This window comes from Prionailurus viverrinus, chromosome B4 (assembly GCF_022837055.1).
Source record: "Prionailurus viverrinus isolate Anna chromosome B4, UM_Priviv_1.0, whole genome shotgun sequence".
In the NCBI taxonomy this organism is placed as follows: Eukaryota; Metazoa; Chordata; class Mammalia; order Carnivora; family Felidae; genus Prionailurus; species Prionailurus viverrinus.
This window is the reverse complement of record NC_062567.1, coordinates 17,183,054-17,198,375: the sequence shown is the minus strand read 5'-3', so window position 1 is coordinate 17,198,375 and position 15,322 is coordinate 17,183,054. Positions and strand designations below refer to the sequence as shown.

The window sequence follows — 15,322 nt, the reverse complement described above, 5'->3', positions numbered from 1 at the left end:
CAATAAACATTAAAATCACATGATTCAAACAAGCTCAAAACACAGTAGAGCTTCTTCAAGCATTCCAACCCTGACATATGATATAAAATATATTCTTTCAAAATCTTGTCAGATTCACTAAATTGAATATTACTTTTAAAAATTTCTATCTCGGGGCGCCTGGGTGGCGCAGTCGGTTAAGCGTCCGACTTCAGCCAGGTCACGATCTCGCGGCCCGTGAGTTCGAGCCCCACGTCAGGCTCTGGGCTGATGGCTCAGAGCCTGGAGCCTGTTTCTGATTCTGTGTCTCCCTCTCACTCTGCCCCTCCCCCGTTCATGCTCTGTCTCTCTCTGTCCCAGAAATAAATAAATGTTGAAAAAAAAATTAAAAAAAAAAAAAATTTCTATCTCATATATACATCCTTAGAAGAGAATACTTTTATCACTATATCTTCCATAAATCAAGCTTTCTCACCGAGGGCAAGGTACTAGAACCTCTCTGTCCTCAATTTCCATCTGGAAGCACAGAGATAATAAGAGTACCCACCCTCATAAGAATACTGTGAGAATTAACTGAGTTAGGATACAGGGCTTATAAAGAATCCGTGGCACATGGTAAGCAAACTTTAACTTGTTATTTTAAAAATTATTTTCATAAGCTATTACGGCTTCCATTTTTTCATTAACTTCATTAGAGAATATAATATATCAATTAAATTTTGATACTAATATGGCTAGACTTCAAAGATTAAAACATATTTCCCTAAGAAAAACTAGATGGTATAAATGTCTCATTATGCAATGATATTGTAATCTATGTATTCTTTGGTAATAATATAGCAATAGTGCAGGGGTGCCTGGGTGGCTCAGTCGGTTGGGCAGCTGACTACAGCTCAGGTCATGATCTCGTGGTCTGTGAGTCTGAGACCCACGTTGGGCTCTGTGCTGACAGCTCAGAGCCTGGAGCCTGTTTCAGATTCTGTGTCTCCCTCTCTCTCTGCTCCTTCCCTGCTTGCTCTCTGTCTCTCTCTCTCTCAAAAATAATAAACATTAAAAAAAATTTTTTTAATAGTATAGCAATACTGCAAATACAATAAAATTCAAATATTTTAATGATCATTTATACATCTTTTCAATTTGCAAACACAATTTGACCAGAAAAGTTTCCAGGAAAAATTAGAGAACAACGGAAAGTTCCAGATATTCTCCAACTCAATTCAAACTTTGCACTATGAAACATATTCTGATAACAGACCCCATTTCTGTGTCAGCTCCCACCAGTAAGGCTTTAATACTCAGCGTGTGATGAGAGATGAAACCAAGTGTGAACAACTTTCAGGTCCCATGAGTAGGCTGACTGTTAAAGCTGTCAGGTTCAATTGCATCATTCCACATTATTCAATGCCTCAAACTGCTCCCTAATTGTTAGGAGCTTAACGTATTCAAAACCATTGTTTAGGCTAATACTGAAATGCCCCACAATTGAGTTTCTATAAAGTAGTGGGAGGGATTAAATTATAGTTAAACCATCACTGAACACTCATGATTGGACAAGAGGATGGCAGAATAACCAACCAACTCTAAGCAGGTTTCCTAATTGGTTAATACCTAATCAATACATCACCCAACTTTAGGGGAAAAAATTTAGTCCCCAAGGACTAAAGCAGCTATTGAAATAATTTAAGAACTGGAAAAACCTCAGTCAACAGCTGAACCTAAAATGACTAACATTCATATACCTATGTTAACATGGAATTATAAATCTTAACAAAAATTTTTAATACTATTTTTAGTAAGGGAAGTGCTTCTGTACAATTTATCTCACTGGTAAACAGGCTGTTTCTGTAACAGCCAAAATTAAGTCCTAAAAAAATTGTAACATCAGTGTAATAACCTTTAATTCCAAAGTACTTTATGGTCTAGAAAGTATTCTCATTTGAACTTCATAATGTACCTGTCCCTATAGCCGGTAGGACATGTATTTAAAGTATTTTATTTTACACATGAGAAATACTGACACCCACAAATTTAAAAAGCCCCGCCCATAGTTATACTCGTGAGTAGGAAAGCTCCTGGAACCATGGATTTCTGACTCAAATTTCTGCTGTTTGGCATTATGGCACACAAATGGACACAGTAACATTCCTAACAATGTTTTTCAAAGAGATACCTCTTGACACAGAGGCACATCGCTGGGAAATTCATTTTTATGGGAGGGAGGGATTCAGTAAACCAGACAGCAGCCTCCAGAGGCAGACTGCCTGGCTTCCAAACTTAGTTCCCCCACTTCCCAGACAACCAACGCTGCACGGTTACTGAACCTGTACATCGCCCAATGGCAAGTGACATCACAAAGCACTTATAAAAACTTATTTTGCTCAGAATGTTAATGTCCTTGAAATTACAAGTCATTATGAAACTATTTAAAATATAAAAGGTGAAACTTTCATTCTGACCAATCAAGTCAGAGATCTTCTGAAGTCACGTCTATCTGCCTGGGAAACTGAGCCATTTTCTCAAACAGAATGGAAATGTCATATCAGACAGACATCATCTGAAAGGAAATTGAGGACTACACCTAAGACAACTCACACACACACACACACACACCACCACCACCACCACAAAGTTATCATATTGGAAAACAAAGTATTCAAAGCTGCCTGAAATAAAAGTCTCACAGAAATGTGCAAAATATTAATCCTTAAATTAACTGTACCTTAAAAATACTTAAACACCTGCATTTACTAAGTATCACATTAATAAAGCTTGAAAGTTCCTTCACCTAAAATTATTTAAATTTATTGTTTATGATAGTAAATACAGAGTTATCAAGAAACCAGGATTATATTTATGAAGTGTGTGCCCAAAAGCAAAACCCAGAATGCAGAAAATACAACTACTTTTCATTACATTCAGTCTTAAAATTTGTTTATTAAAGGAATCATCCTTCAAACAAAAGCACTTGAATTTTCCCAAAAGACAAACAGAATGAATGTAGAACTAGGAGACAGAGTGGAATTTGAAAGGCAAAATGAAAAATTAATGACACACCTACAGAAACTAATTTATACCTCTGCTCATGATACAACAAGGGCAGAGCACATCATTTAAAATAAATCATATGAACAGTAGTTCTATCTTCCAATAATGTTAAAAACTATTAACTATATTGTTATCTGAAAGAATAATTACTCTAAAAACAAATAAATAAAACAAAAGGATTTAACACTGAACAATATAAAACTAGCTGATCAAACATTTTTAAAAGGTGTTTTCAAATTAGGGCTGCTAAGCATCACGTTTTCCCCTACAATTTTACAAGTGTCTCCTTTTCCCCCCATTAAGGCACAATTCTATTCTCAGTTTTTAATTTCTATTAAGCTCTTCCTGATCTTACCTCCCTGACCACTTTCCAAGGAACAATTCTTAAGACAGCAAATAAGCCAAACAAGAGGCCTGTCTATCTTACTTAAAAAACCGAGGCCAGAAAGATCAAGAATGACCCCTGGATTTTTATCCTGCTGGCACCAGGCCAGTCACTAAAAACTACTACCTTCATTAAATTTGGCAGGGGGGGATGGGGGGGAGCAGGGCATTATTCAAATTTAACATTTCCATTATCTGTTTATATTTTCTAAAATACTTGCTTGCTAGTGTGATGTTACAATTGTAACAAGACTTCCATAATCACGTTTTAAATATCGGTAATTTTAACTAACCCACTTACAGCATTGCTAATCAGCTACCTGTAAAGAAACCCTAAATAACAGACTACGATTTGATTACCTAAACACAATGAATTGTGCAATTTGAAAACAAACAGGGCCCATATAAAAGTTAACCAGAAATAAACTTGTCAATTTGAAGAGAGGATTCAATCACCAAGTACATCCCAATTTGTCAGAGTCCTAGCTAAACGTTCCCTTTATTCTAAATATTTTTGTACCCTTTCCCTCACACGTTGCCTAGAAAATTCACATTTTGCACATTCAATACCAATACTATGGTCTCAGGCAGCTAAATTGAAGTAGTTCTGCACTCAGTTCAACTGAGAGGTCAATGTGCCTCAGTTGCCTGGAGACTGATGGTTGCTACAGCAGCACAGATAAGCCAGGCTAAATAAGCTTCAGCTTGAAGGCAGAAAGCATTTACTGCCGGACAGAATCATAGATGCAGTTGTCTCAGCATGCAGCATTTGAGTCTAACTAGATGATCATATTTATAAGAGACCCATCTTACTGAACATGGAAAGAGGATAAACAGTAAGGATTTTAATTGGACTGAATCCTGGATTACTTGCAACTATGATTTCTTTGTTCTTCAGTTGAGTCATATGTTAAGTGGAATTTTCCCTCTAGCTATAAATTTCTCTTCACCACCACTTCCCCCATCTACCTCCCTAATGCCAACCCCCAAAACCACAAACATAATGAATGAGAAGAAATGAGATTTTTGCTTAATTCAGCCTGGAATTAACCAGAGAGTAATTAAAACAGACTTTTATAAAGAAAGAAAAGAAAAACGCACACTGGAAATGTTCATGTGAGACTTTGTCCAAGGATAGAAAGCTATCAACAGCATATGGCTACACTTAATTAAAAGAGATGAAACTATTTACAAGAACCATTCTCTCATTTATCCTTTCACCCTCTCTAACCCCACACCCCTGTTATGCTGCCTATCTCACCAGGGCTAGTGAAATGAGCTACAAAAAACTCTCCCAAATTAGTCAAACTCCCCTTATTCAGGTTGAGAGGTTCACCACATAGTTAACTTTCATTTTCAAACATGATACCACTAATCACACCACTGGTTTTCTGTGCTGAACTGTCTGTTGTTTATTCTAATACCTGATCTAATTATAATGGTGACTGCGCTGAGCCATTACATATTTTTAAAAATAACTAAGGCTGTACTCTGATGTACAGCTTACAGAAAATACTTAAAAAGTGTGTATATATTTTTTTTAACTCTTGTTTAATATTTATTTTTGAGAGAGAGAGAGAGAGAGAGAGAGAGAGAGAGAGAGAGAGAGAGAGAGATGGAATGCAAGTGGAGGAGGGGCAGAGAGAGACACACACACAGAATCTGAAGCAGGCTCCAGGCTCCGAGCTATCAGCACAGAGCCCAACACAGGGCTCGAACTCACAAACTGAGAGATCATGACCTGAACCGAAGTCAGACGCTTAACCAATTGAGCCACTCAGGTGCTCCAAAAAAGGCCTGGACAATGGAAATTATGAACACATATGTAAAGCATAAATTTATAGCAACTTACAAACAACTAGCTCATAGTTTGTAATTAGAAATTTGTCTATATGGGGCGTCTGGGTAGCTCAGTTGGTTAAGCGTCCATCTTCAGCTTAAGTCGTGATCTCATCATGGCTCATGGGTTCGAGCCCCGCATCAGGCTCTGTGCTGACAGCTCGGAACCTGTAGCCTGCTTTGAATTCTGTGTGTCTCTCTCCCTGTCCCTCCCCGGCTCACGCTCTGTCTCTTTCCTTCAAATATAAACAAACATTTAAAAGCAATTTTTTTAAAGGAATTTGTCTTTTATAAATTTCTCTAAATACTAAGATTTACTGCTAGAAGCTTGGATAAAATTAAAGTAAAATTATAAAGAATTCCAAATAAAAATATCTATATATACTTTAGGAATTTTACATTATTACACCTTTGGTGAGGTGGTGGGGGAGAGGGAGTAGGTATGTGTGTACAGCTTTGCCAATTTACTGTCCTATTTATAAATACAAGATTATGGTTTTTCTGATTTGACTCTTGCTTTTAAGGATTCCTGAAGACTACTGGCCTATCAAGTTACAAGTCTAAAGTGAAGGAAAGGGATAAATTTATGCACAATCACCAACAGAGTCACTTATTTATAATATTCATGTACATTCTTTCCTCTCCCACTAGGAAGAAAACAATATAGTACTCAAAGGGATCAATCACTCTTTAACCTATATTCTCCTACACTGGTTTTTGAAAATTTAGACAGCAGACGATCATATATTATTTCTGTGATTTTTAAAATTATAAAAGGAATTTTTAAAACCACAAAATCGGTTCACACTTTTGAAGTCCTATTTTTAACTTTTTTTATTTTTATTTTTTAAGTTTACTTATTTATTTTGAAAGAGAGAGTGAGATAGGGGCAGAGAGAAAGGAGGAGAGAATCTCAAGCAGGCTCCGGTTTGTCAGCACAGAGCCCAGCGTGGGGCTCGAACCCATGAACCACGAGATCATGACCTGAACCGAAACCAAGAATCAGACGCTTAACCAACTGAGCCACCCGTGCACCCCAAGTCCTACTTTTTAAAAGAAAAAGTCCCCACCAAGTTACCAGTTTACATTAGGACAAAATTAGAAACTCAGAAACTAAAAAGAGTCAGTTGAAGACAACATATTCCTTTGTCGTCTCTCATAAATACCATGTAAATATGTCTATTATTTCCACTAACATGTCAAAATAAATTGAGGCATTTTAGAAATTCCTATAGGAAGCCCTATTTTCTTTCTTTCCTCCCTAATGGAATTCGCTTTCAGAAACAACAAACCCACCTACAGGTCACTTCATAGCACTGCAATAATTTACCTGAGTTGTAGCAACAGCTGGGGCTGCAGATGATGCTGCTGATGGGGAGAGAGCTCCCACTTGTTGCAAATGCCCAGACGATTGCTGAGGTAAATGAGAACTGGAGACAGGAGTACTAGATCCTGAGCCAGATACTACATTTGGAAAGGATACTGCTACATCATTGCTGTTATAAATACCTGAAAGAAAAAAAATTATTTAAATACTTTGCAACTTAGCTGTCAAATTTGTCACAGATACTTAATATTAACCATTAAGTCAGAAAACACCCACATTTCTTCCTGATCCCTCCCCTCAATGATAAATTTTATTGGTGGTGATAAAAAAAATGTATTAATAACTGACTAAATACTGACTTGTCATAAAACACTTGTTTAAAAAGAACCTAAGTCATTTTTAATTTGTCACAAAAATGGCTCTGCCATGTGACTGGGATCACATCAGGAAGTGCCTCGTAAAACTAACAGTAAGTATTTTAGGAATTCCTAAGAGCAAAGAAATGTTTCTTAAAAAGGAGAATGAAGCAATTAGAGTTGCTTAAAAATCACCTGGTAAGCTTTTCAAAACGCAGATACTAGAGCCCCAGAATTCATGATTGAGAGAGAGGTCTGACATGGATGACTATGTTTTAGAAAGGTCACCCAGTTTACAATATAGAAAATAGAAGAGAACTAGACTTGAGATTCAAAGATCAGTAAGTGGATTCTAGAAATATTCAAGAGGAAGAATGAACAGACTTTATGACTGAATGGGGCGGATGAGTAGGGGTAGGGATGGACAGGGAGAGAGGATTAAAAGATAATGACAACGTAGACTACATGGTGGTGGTAAGGGTCACTTCAAGGACACAGGAAAAAAGGATGGAGGCACAAAAGCACTTTCAGAAAGCATCATGGAGTTGGAAGAGAAGAGAAGAGAAGAGAAGAGAAGAGAAGAGAAGAGAAGAGAAGAGAAAAAAGAAAAGGAAAGGAAAGGAAAGAGAAAGGAAGGGAGGGAGGACTGGGTGAAAGCAATCCATTCTGAAAAGCGGATGGGAAGAGGAAGGAGAGAGATGATGAGCAAAAGTTAAGGCGAAAGAGGAGTGACTAGAAAAAGATGTTGATTTTTTAAAGACAGGAGATCATGCTCATATGCTCCACAGGAGAGGCTCTTTGAGGATAAAGGTGAGAGATGGGAATATCAATAAACCAATAGGGTTCTCAATCAGGGATGATTTCTGTTCCACAGAGACATGTGATAATGTCTGAAGACATTTTTAGTTGTCAAAACTAGGGGGCACTACTGACATACAGTAGGTAGAGGCCTGGGATGATACTAAACATCTTAAAATGTACACGGCAGCTCCTCACAGCTAAGAATTATCTGTATTACAGTGTCAGCAGTGCAGAAGCTGAGAAATCTTGATATAAACCAAGGCTCCTGGGAGGGTGGGAGAAAATAAGATCCCAAGATCCTAAGAATTTGACACTGTAACAAGAGGAAAGCAAGAGAAAAATGAACCTAAGTGGGATGTAGTAAAAAAAAAAAAAAAAAGGAAAAGAAAGAGAAAGAAAGAAAGAAAGATTAGAAACTATAGCCCTTGCAAGCAACAATTATTTACACTAACAGTACAATGTATTTTGTTCTAAAGAACATAAGTATTATTGATTCATAATAAATAGAAGTACTCATAATCCTCAAACAAGAAAAATAAGGGAATTGTGACATTTGTAAAGGCCTTACAACTATAATTGAGGGTCCTAAGATCCTTTTTCTACAATTTCTCCAGGAAAAAAAGATAATTTATTCATTCACCAAATGCATCCATTCCGCAAACATCTGAGAGCTCACTGTTTGCCAGACATTATTCTAAGCCCTGGAGATACAAAGCCATTCAAGTAATGTGGTCTCCGCCTTCAAGAAGCTTAGTGGAAAAAAGAGACTATTACAAAAGACTGTGAAGAGTGCTATGATAGAGACATCCTCAGGGGCTCTGAGCACATGAAAAGGGGTATATAACCCAGACCTGAGGTGAGAGGATGAGGGTCAAAAAACTTACTGGAAGCGATGGATGCCTTTAGAGCTCATTTCTAAAGGAGCTGTAGAACCGAGGTGAAGGGTGGTTTGAGGAAGAAACAGAAGAACATGTAAGTACCATCTGGGTAGTCGAAGCAAGAAATGAGGCTAAAAAATGAGCAGGAATCAGATCAAGAACATTAAAAGCTAAAATGCTGGAAATTTGGAAACAACAGGACGCCACTGAAGGACTGTAAGCAGAAGCATGGTGTGATCAGACTGAAGTTTAAGCAAGACATCAATCCATGACACAAGTGGAGAACAGACTGGGGAGGGGATTTAAAGAGAGACTGAGAAAGCTGTTTAAGGGTTGCTACAATAATACCGATGAGCAAAAAAGGAGATTAAACTACAGTAATAGTAGTAAAGATACATTCTAAAGGCAGAGTTGATAGGACTGGTACCTAATAGGACCTCAAGAAGAAATAAGAGGGAAGAGTCGAGGATGACTCTTCAGTACCAGTAAGTGGGCGTGTGGTGATACCACTCACTGAAACAGGGATAGCAACTGGGAGCATCTAGTACTGTATGTGGTTACTATATGCAGGTCACTGTGCTGGCGTAATAGCCCAATGAGGTATATATTACTCCCATTTCACACAACAGCAAGCAGAAGTTTAAAGAAATAATCTGCTGGGGCATCTGGGTGGCCCAGTCGGGTGAGCGTCCAACTCTTGGTTTCAGCTCAGGTCATGGTCTCACAGTTTGTGAGTTCGAGCCCCGTGGGACTTTCTCTCTCTCCCTCTCTCTCTGCCCCTCACCCGCTTGCACTCTTCTCTCTCTCTCAAAATAAATAAGTAAACTTTAAAAAAAATAATAAGGAAATAATTTGCTTAGTGACCTAGCAGATGGTAGAATCGGGATTCAAACTCGCAGCTGCCTGATTCTAAAACTGCAAGCACTTTGTAAGACAAGACTGAAGTACAGGTTGATCATTCATGGTCTCTGACATGCCTGTGGAACACAGAACTCCTTCCTCTAGAGTCTAGAACAGAACAGGACCAGCCCGGAGCTCAGCAGGAAAATCAGGTGTGGAGATACAAACCCAGGAGTCAGAAGAATAATAAAGTTAGCGTAAGTAAACATGAAAACTCAAAAAGGCTTTCTGTTGGCTTGCACTGTGTTTGAAATCTTAAACTAGTTCATATTTAGAAACACTGAAACTTCACGTTTCAAAGCGAATTCTAATTTCTCCTGAAAAACTGAAGCTCTGTCAATATTGGACACCAAGTTCTGAAATAGCAATAATCTGCTGGAACTTTGGTCAGGGTATAGATTCTTTAACCCACCAGAGTCCTGTCATTCCTTATTCTTCATCTCTTCACTCATTTACGTCACCTACCTGGCCCCTGTGAATATGTGATTTACAACTCCTGATATGGAAGCTGGTCAAAGCCAAGGAATGGAAAAATGAAATCACCTAGACAAAATTCTCAGCATGATCAAGAGGACCAAAGACAGAATCCTACAGAACATTACCACTGGAAGAGTAAACAACAAAAAATAGACCACAAAGAACAAAATAAGAAAACTAAGAGAATCTTAGGAACCACTAGAGAATTTCAAAGGAATAGGTCAAATGATTCCACTGGTCATTTAAAGTCAGGCCAGAAAAAGGAGTCACCAAATATGACAATAAATCTTGGCAAAAGTAACTGTTTTAAGAGGTTTGGCTGTGAAGGAAAGAAAAAAGGTAGCATGTAAATGGAGCTCATAAACCTTACATTCCAAAAGACATGCACCTGAGAAATACAAGTTTTTAAAAAGTTTGTTATCTCATAATTCATTTAACAAATATTTATTGAGGTTCTTATTATTAAAAAACAAAAAAGGCACTGAAGATAACAAAGAACAGAAAGGAATTTTGCCTTCAAAGAACTAATACTCTCATAGCAGAACTAGTAAGTATTCATAAGCTAAAGACATGCTAGGTACCATAAGGACACAGGACCTGAGGGATGACTGAGTTCAGAGGAAGAGACTAGGGGAGGTAGTTCCAGAGAGAAGCACTTGAACTCAGCCTTTGCCGCAAAGTACCTTAAAGGTAGAATGATAATAATCTAATTTTTTAGTGATGGAAAGCATACATGGAATCTCCAACTCTTAAAACTAAGATAACTGGAGACAGCATGCTAAAAAAACAAAGAACAAACAAACAAACAAACAAACAAACAAAAAAAACAGAACAAGTGTTTGAGACAGAAATCCTGGCTCTCTCAACTATGTGATCTGAATCAAATTACTTAACCTTTCTCAGCCTCCATATTTTTCTCTATAAAATCAAGTAACCACTGGGGCGCCTGGCTGGCTCAGTTGGTTAAGCGTCCGACTTTAGCTCAGGTCATGATCTCACAGTCCTTGAGTTCAAGCCCCGCATCAGGCTCTGTGCTGATAGCTCTGAGTCTGGAGCCTGCTTCAGATTCTGTCTCCCTCTCTCTCTGCCCTTCCCCCATTCATGCTCTGTCTCTCAAAAATAAATAAAAACATTTAAAAAAATTTTTAAAAAACAACAAGTAATCACTATCTTAGAGGCTTTTATTTGAGAACATCCATGTAAAGGGTCTAAGAGTAAGTAAGTCTCCATAAGGGTAGCCATAACTATTTTAGAGTTATTGCTCTAATAAAAATTTTAGGTTTAAGTCAGCAAAGAACAGTATTAATTACCAGGCCCTCTAATGTCTCTAATATTCTTTCAAAATTGAAAATACCATTGCCACATGCAATAATATATCCTAAAAGTGTAATGCTGAGAAGCAAAACTGTGGTGACTGAGGACCTCCAATATCTAAACTTGTATCTGTTTTTACATTGCATTAGAGCATATTTAAATAGGAAAGTGCACAACTAAATATGCAATGTGGTGAACACAACTTTGAAACTGTGTCTGGTACTCGGGTTACTACTATAAATAGAACAGATAAAATTATCTTTTCTTATCCAGGCAGGGCAGTATAAATACCCAAATCTTTTTTTGAGTATGAGGATCACTGACTCTCCTAAACTTCCTCATACCTCATGAACCAACAGTTTACTAAGACCTCTAGAACTTTCAAAAGTTAAATGATCCTCCTTAAATTGTTCTGTGCCTGCTTTCTTTTTAACTTACTCTATTTCCATCTTTCACAAATTATATGTTATTTTTTAAAACTTTTTTTTAAAGGTTATTTATTTGGGGGGAGGGGGGGACTGCAAGTGGGGGAGGAGCAGACAGAGAGGGAGAAACAGAATCTAAAGCAGGCTCCAGGCTCTGAGCTGTCAGCATGGAGCCCAACATGGGGCTCAAACTCACATGAGATCAGACGCTTAACCAACTGAGCTACTCAGGCACCCCTATGTTATTTTAATCTAAATCAAGGTGATATTCATGGAATTAAATAGAACTGAATCCTGTAATGCATAAACTCTAGGAAAATACCTGAAATTCATCTGTTCAGGATAAAGGGTAGGCACAAAGATATAGAATGATACAGAGGTTGGCAATGATGTACTGATCCATCCACCCAGCCATCCATCCACCCAATATTTATTGTGTGCCTACTAGAAGACAGGCACTGTGCTAGGAGCAGGGAAAGTAGGGAACATGACAGACAAGACAGACAAGATCTCGGCTCTCCAAGAGTTTACAAGTTAATTAGGGAGGCAAACAATAAAACAAACACATAACTATAAATTGTGACAAGTGTTGTGATTGAAGAGAAAGTACCATGAGAATGACAAATTAGGAAGCCGAAAGTATCTATCTGAAGAAAAGATACGTAAGCCAAAACCTGAAGTTCACACAAGCAGACATTAAGTGAACAGAGTGAAGTAGAAAAGCTTGTTCAAACTTGACAATGAAATAGAAAAAAGAGGGGAAAAAAAGGTAATATGGGTAAAGCATAGTGGAGAGAGTGGTGGAAGACAAAGCTGGAGAGAAGGGAAGGAACAGATTACACACAACCTTGCAAGCCATGTAGAGGTGTTGAGAATTTACACTAAGATCAATGGGAAGACACCAAAGGCAAATACAGCATGACTTGGTTTTTCAGAAGATCATCCTTCTAAATGTAGTAAATGAATTGAAAAGAGGAAGAGTGGAAACAAAAAGGTCATCTAGGAAGCTATTCCACAATCTAGATCAAAGATTATGTCCCTCAGGACGAAGGTGGTAGTGGTATGGAAACACTTGGAATGATATGGATCTGAAGTACATCTAGAAGTCAGATGCACTCAACTTGATAGTTAGCTACATTTGATAGATAAAGTATTATGAAGGTTACAAGTACCATTCACTGAGGCGGTGAAAAAAGGGAAAGTGCATTTTTGCTTATAAAAGAGGAAAACATCGGTCTAGGACTAAGTCCTGAAGACCTCCAACATTTCAAAGAGGGTTAATGGAAGAGGAATCAGTACAGAAAATTGGTATCAGTGAGGTAAGAAGAACACCATGAGTGCAGCATCACTGAAGTCAAGAAAAGGGTCTAAAGAAAGGGCACATAGATGGTTATCAACTGATGCTGAATGGCTAATTAAGAGATAGACTGAAAACGTCCATTGATTGGATTTGAAATATGGAGACAAATGGTGATCTTAGTGGGAACAGGATAGGGTGGGCAGAGCCAAGAAAACACTGCTGAGACCTAAGCTTTTATTAGTGTGCCCATGGCAATGATATAAAAACAACATATAAGACAGAACTATACATGACCAGCGACATAAATATTAGTGTTCACCAACCAGAGTTCCTGACTCCCAATTTCAAACTGCCTAGGAAGCCAAATCAGTGCCACATCAGGTTGTTTGTCCAGCACTGAACCAGAGTAAATGAATGGGACAGTCTTGAGGAATATTTAAGCTAGTAAATGACTAAACCTGTTAAGTTACCCCTAACCCATATCCTATGACTGAATAGTCTTTTCTGGAGGTTAATATGGTGTGAAAGTAGTTAAGTCCAAATCCTGCTCCCTCATGCAAATAACCTCTCTGGACCTAGTACACCTCATCTGTAAAGTGAGAATGGCACCAATATTTCACAGGGCTGGTGTAAGGATTGGCTAATACATGTACCAATACTATTAGTATGCTCTCCTACCACATAGAAAGCATTTGATAAACAGTAGCCATATTATTATAAAGGAGCGATATCTATCTCCATGATAAAAGAAGTAAACAGAATCATATACACAACAATAGAAGATTCCATTGTAAATGTTGCAATGTAAATGTTCCACTGTAAATGTTAACATCCTTTCCCTTTGGCAACTAATGCATAACAGGATTATTTTGGTTTTCCCTTTCCCTTTGGTTTTAGATTGTGAAATATATCTCTATATGATTAACACCTTCATTATTCAGAGAGGGTAAAATAAAATTTAGAAAAAGAGCTTTCTTTCCTGAGACTCTTGGCCACCTTGATGGAATATAGGTGTTCCAAAATCTCATTAGGCAAGCATTAACTATTTCTTAAGCTGCTCTATTTTTACAGAGATCTGAACGATTCTGTATTGCTCCTTTTGACTTTACCTATAAAAATACTACATACTAATTATTAAAAATCTTAAGTAGATGGCAAAGTAGGGAAAAATTCATCCACAAACACTGTTGACATTTTTATGTATTTTCAAATTTTTTGGTATATAGTTTATGGTTTTGTTTAGCTTTATATAGCTGCCTATGTATGAAACTAAACATTTTAATCCTTTTATACTTAACGTATTTTCCTATTCCATTATAAAATCTTTACAAATGTTTTGAATGTTATTTTGACATAATCAATTGAATACTGCGTAATTGACTCTGTTTTACAATATTCTACAATTATTTACTGCCTAATGTACCCAGACAAAATACTAGATGAAGATACTACAAAAAACAAAAACAGGTGTCACCCTTGCATACATGGTTCTTAAAATGAAGGAACCAGATATTAAGTAAGCACACAGATACCAGTGCGATGATGAAAAAGCAGAATGTACTGTGACCAAATCTAAGGGATAACTTAATTAAGATCAGCAGAGTAGGCTGCAGTGAAGAAGTGACACATAAACTAAAAGAGAGACCACTTCTATTGTTTTTACCTGCCCATAATTCTTTCCCTTTTTGTGTCCAAATAACATCCTATTTTCTGTCAGGGAAGTACCCCTCCTCCATTTCATACACTCTCAGCCCAGAGATAAACATGTGACCCAAGCTGTAATAGTCTCTCCTGGGAATTAGTATCTTGAAGGCATACACACCAGGGCAGAAAATGGTCAGACCTGTTAGTCTAATGGTAGTAACATTAGGATTCTATTAATCCTTCTTTACCCAGCCCTTGAATCTACCCTATTTCTGTCCTCTCAGAGGTCTGGGAAGGGGTTTTTTCCTTTAGTTCTCTAAATGACTGTACCTATCCAACAAATTCTTTTTTTGTTTAACTTGACAGAATCCACTCTGTGACTTACATACAAAGATATAGCCAGTGTAGTATAATAAGCAAAGAAATAAAATGCTTAAGATAAAGCTAGAAGTCAGTCCAAGAGCCAGCTCATGTGGAACCTTGCAGGTCATAGAGGACTCTCCACTTTCATCCTACTGGAAAGCCATTGAAGCATTTTAAGCAAGAGAGTGGCATGATTAGAACTTTACTTTTAAAAAGATCCTTTTGGATACAATGTGAACGATGCCCTGAAAGACAATGGAAGAGTTGAATCAGGGAGATAATTTAAGTAG

The 15,322-nt window shown here is 37.5% G+C and overlaps 1 protein-coding gene across 12 annotated transcripts in view; it reads right to left on the bottom strand.

The window, feature by feature from the left end:
* MLLT10 (MLLT10 histone lysine methyltransferase DOT1L cofactor) overlaps nucleotides 1-15,322 on the bottom strand; it is a 237,646-nt gene that overhangs the window by 22,117 nt on the left and 200,207 nt on the right. For all 12 annotated transcript variants that reach the window (XM_047868456.1, XM_047868453.1, XM_047868458.1 and 9 more), the window contains one exon: nucleotides 6,578-6,756. In XM_047868456.1, coding sequence (XP_047724412.1) covers nucleotides 6,578-6,756 — 179 coding nt within the window. The remainder of the gene's footprint in view (nucleotides 1-6,577; nucleotides 6,757-15,322) is intronic.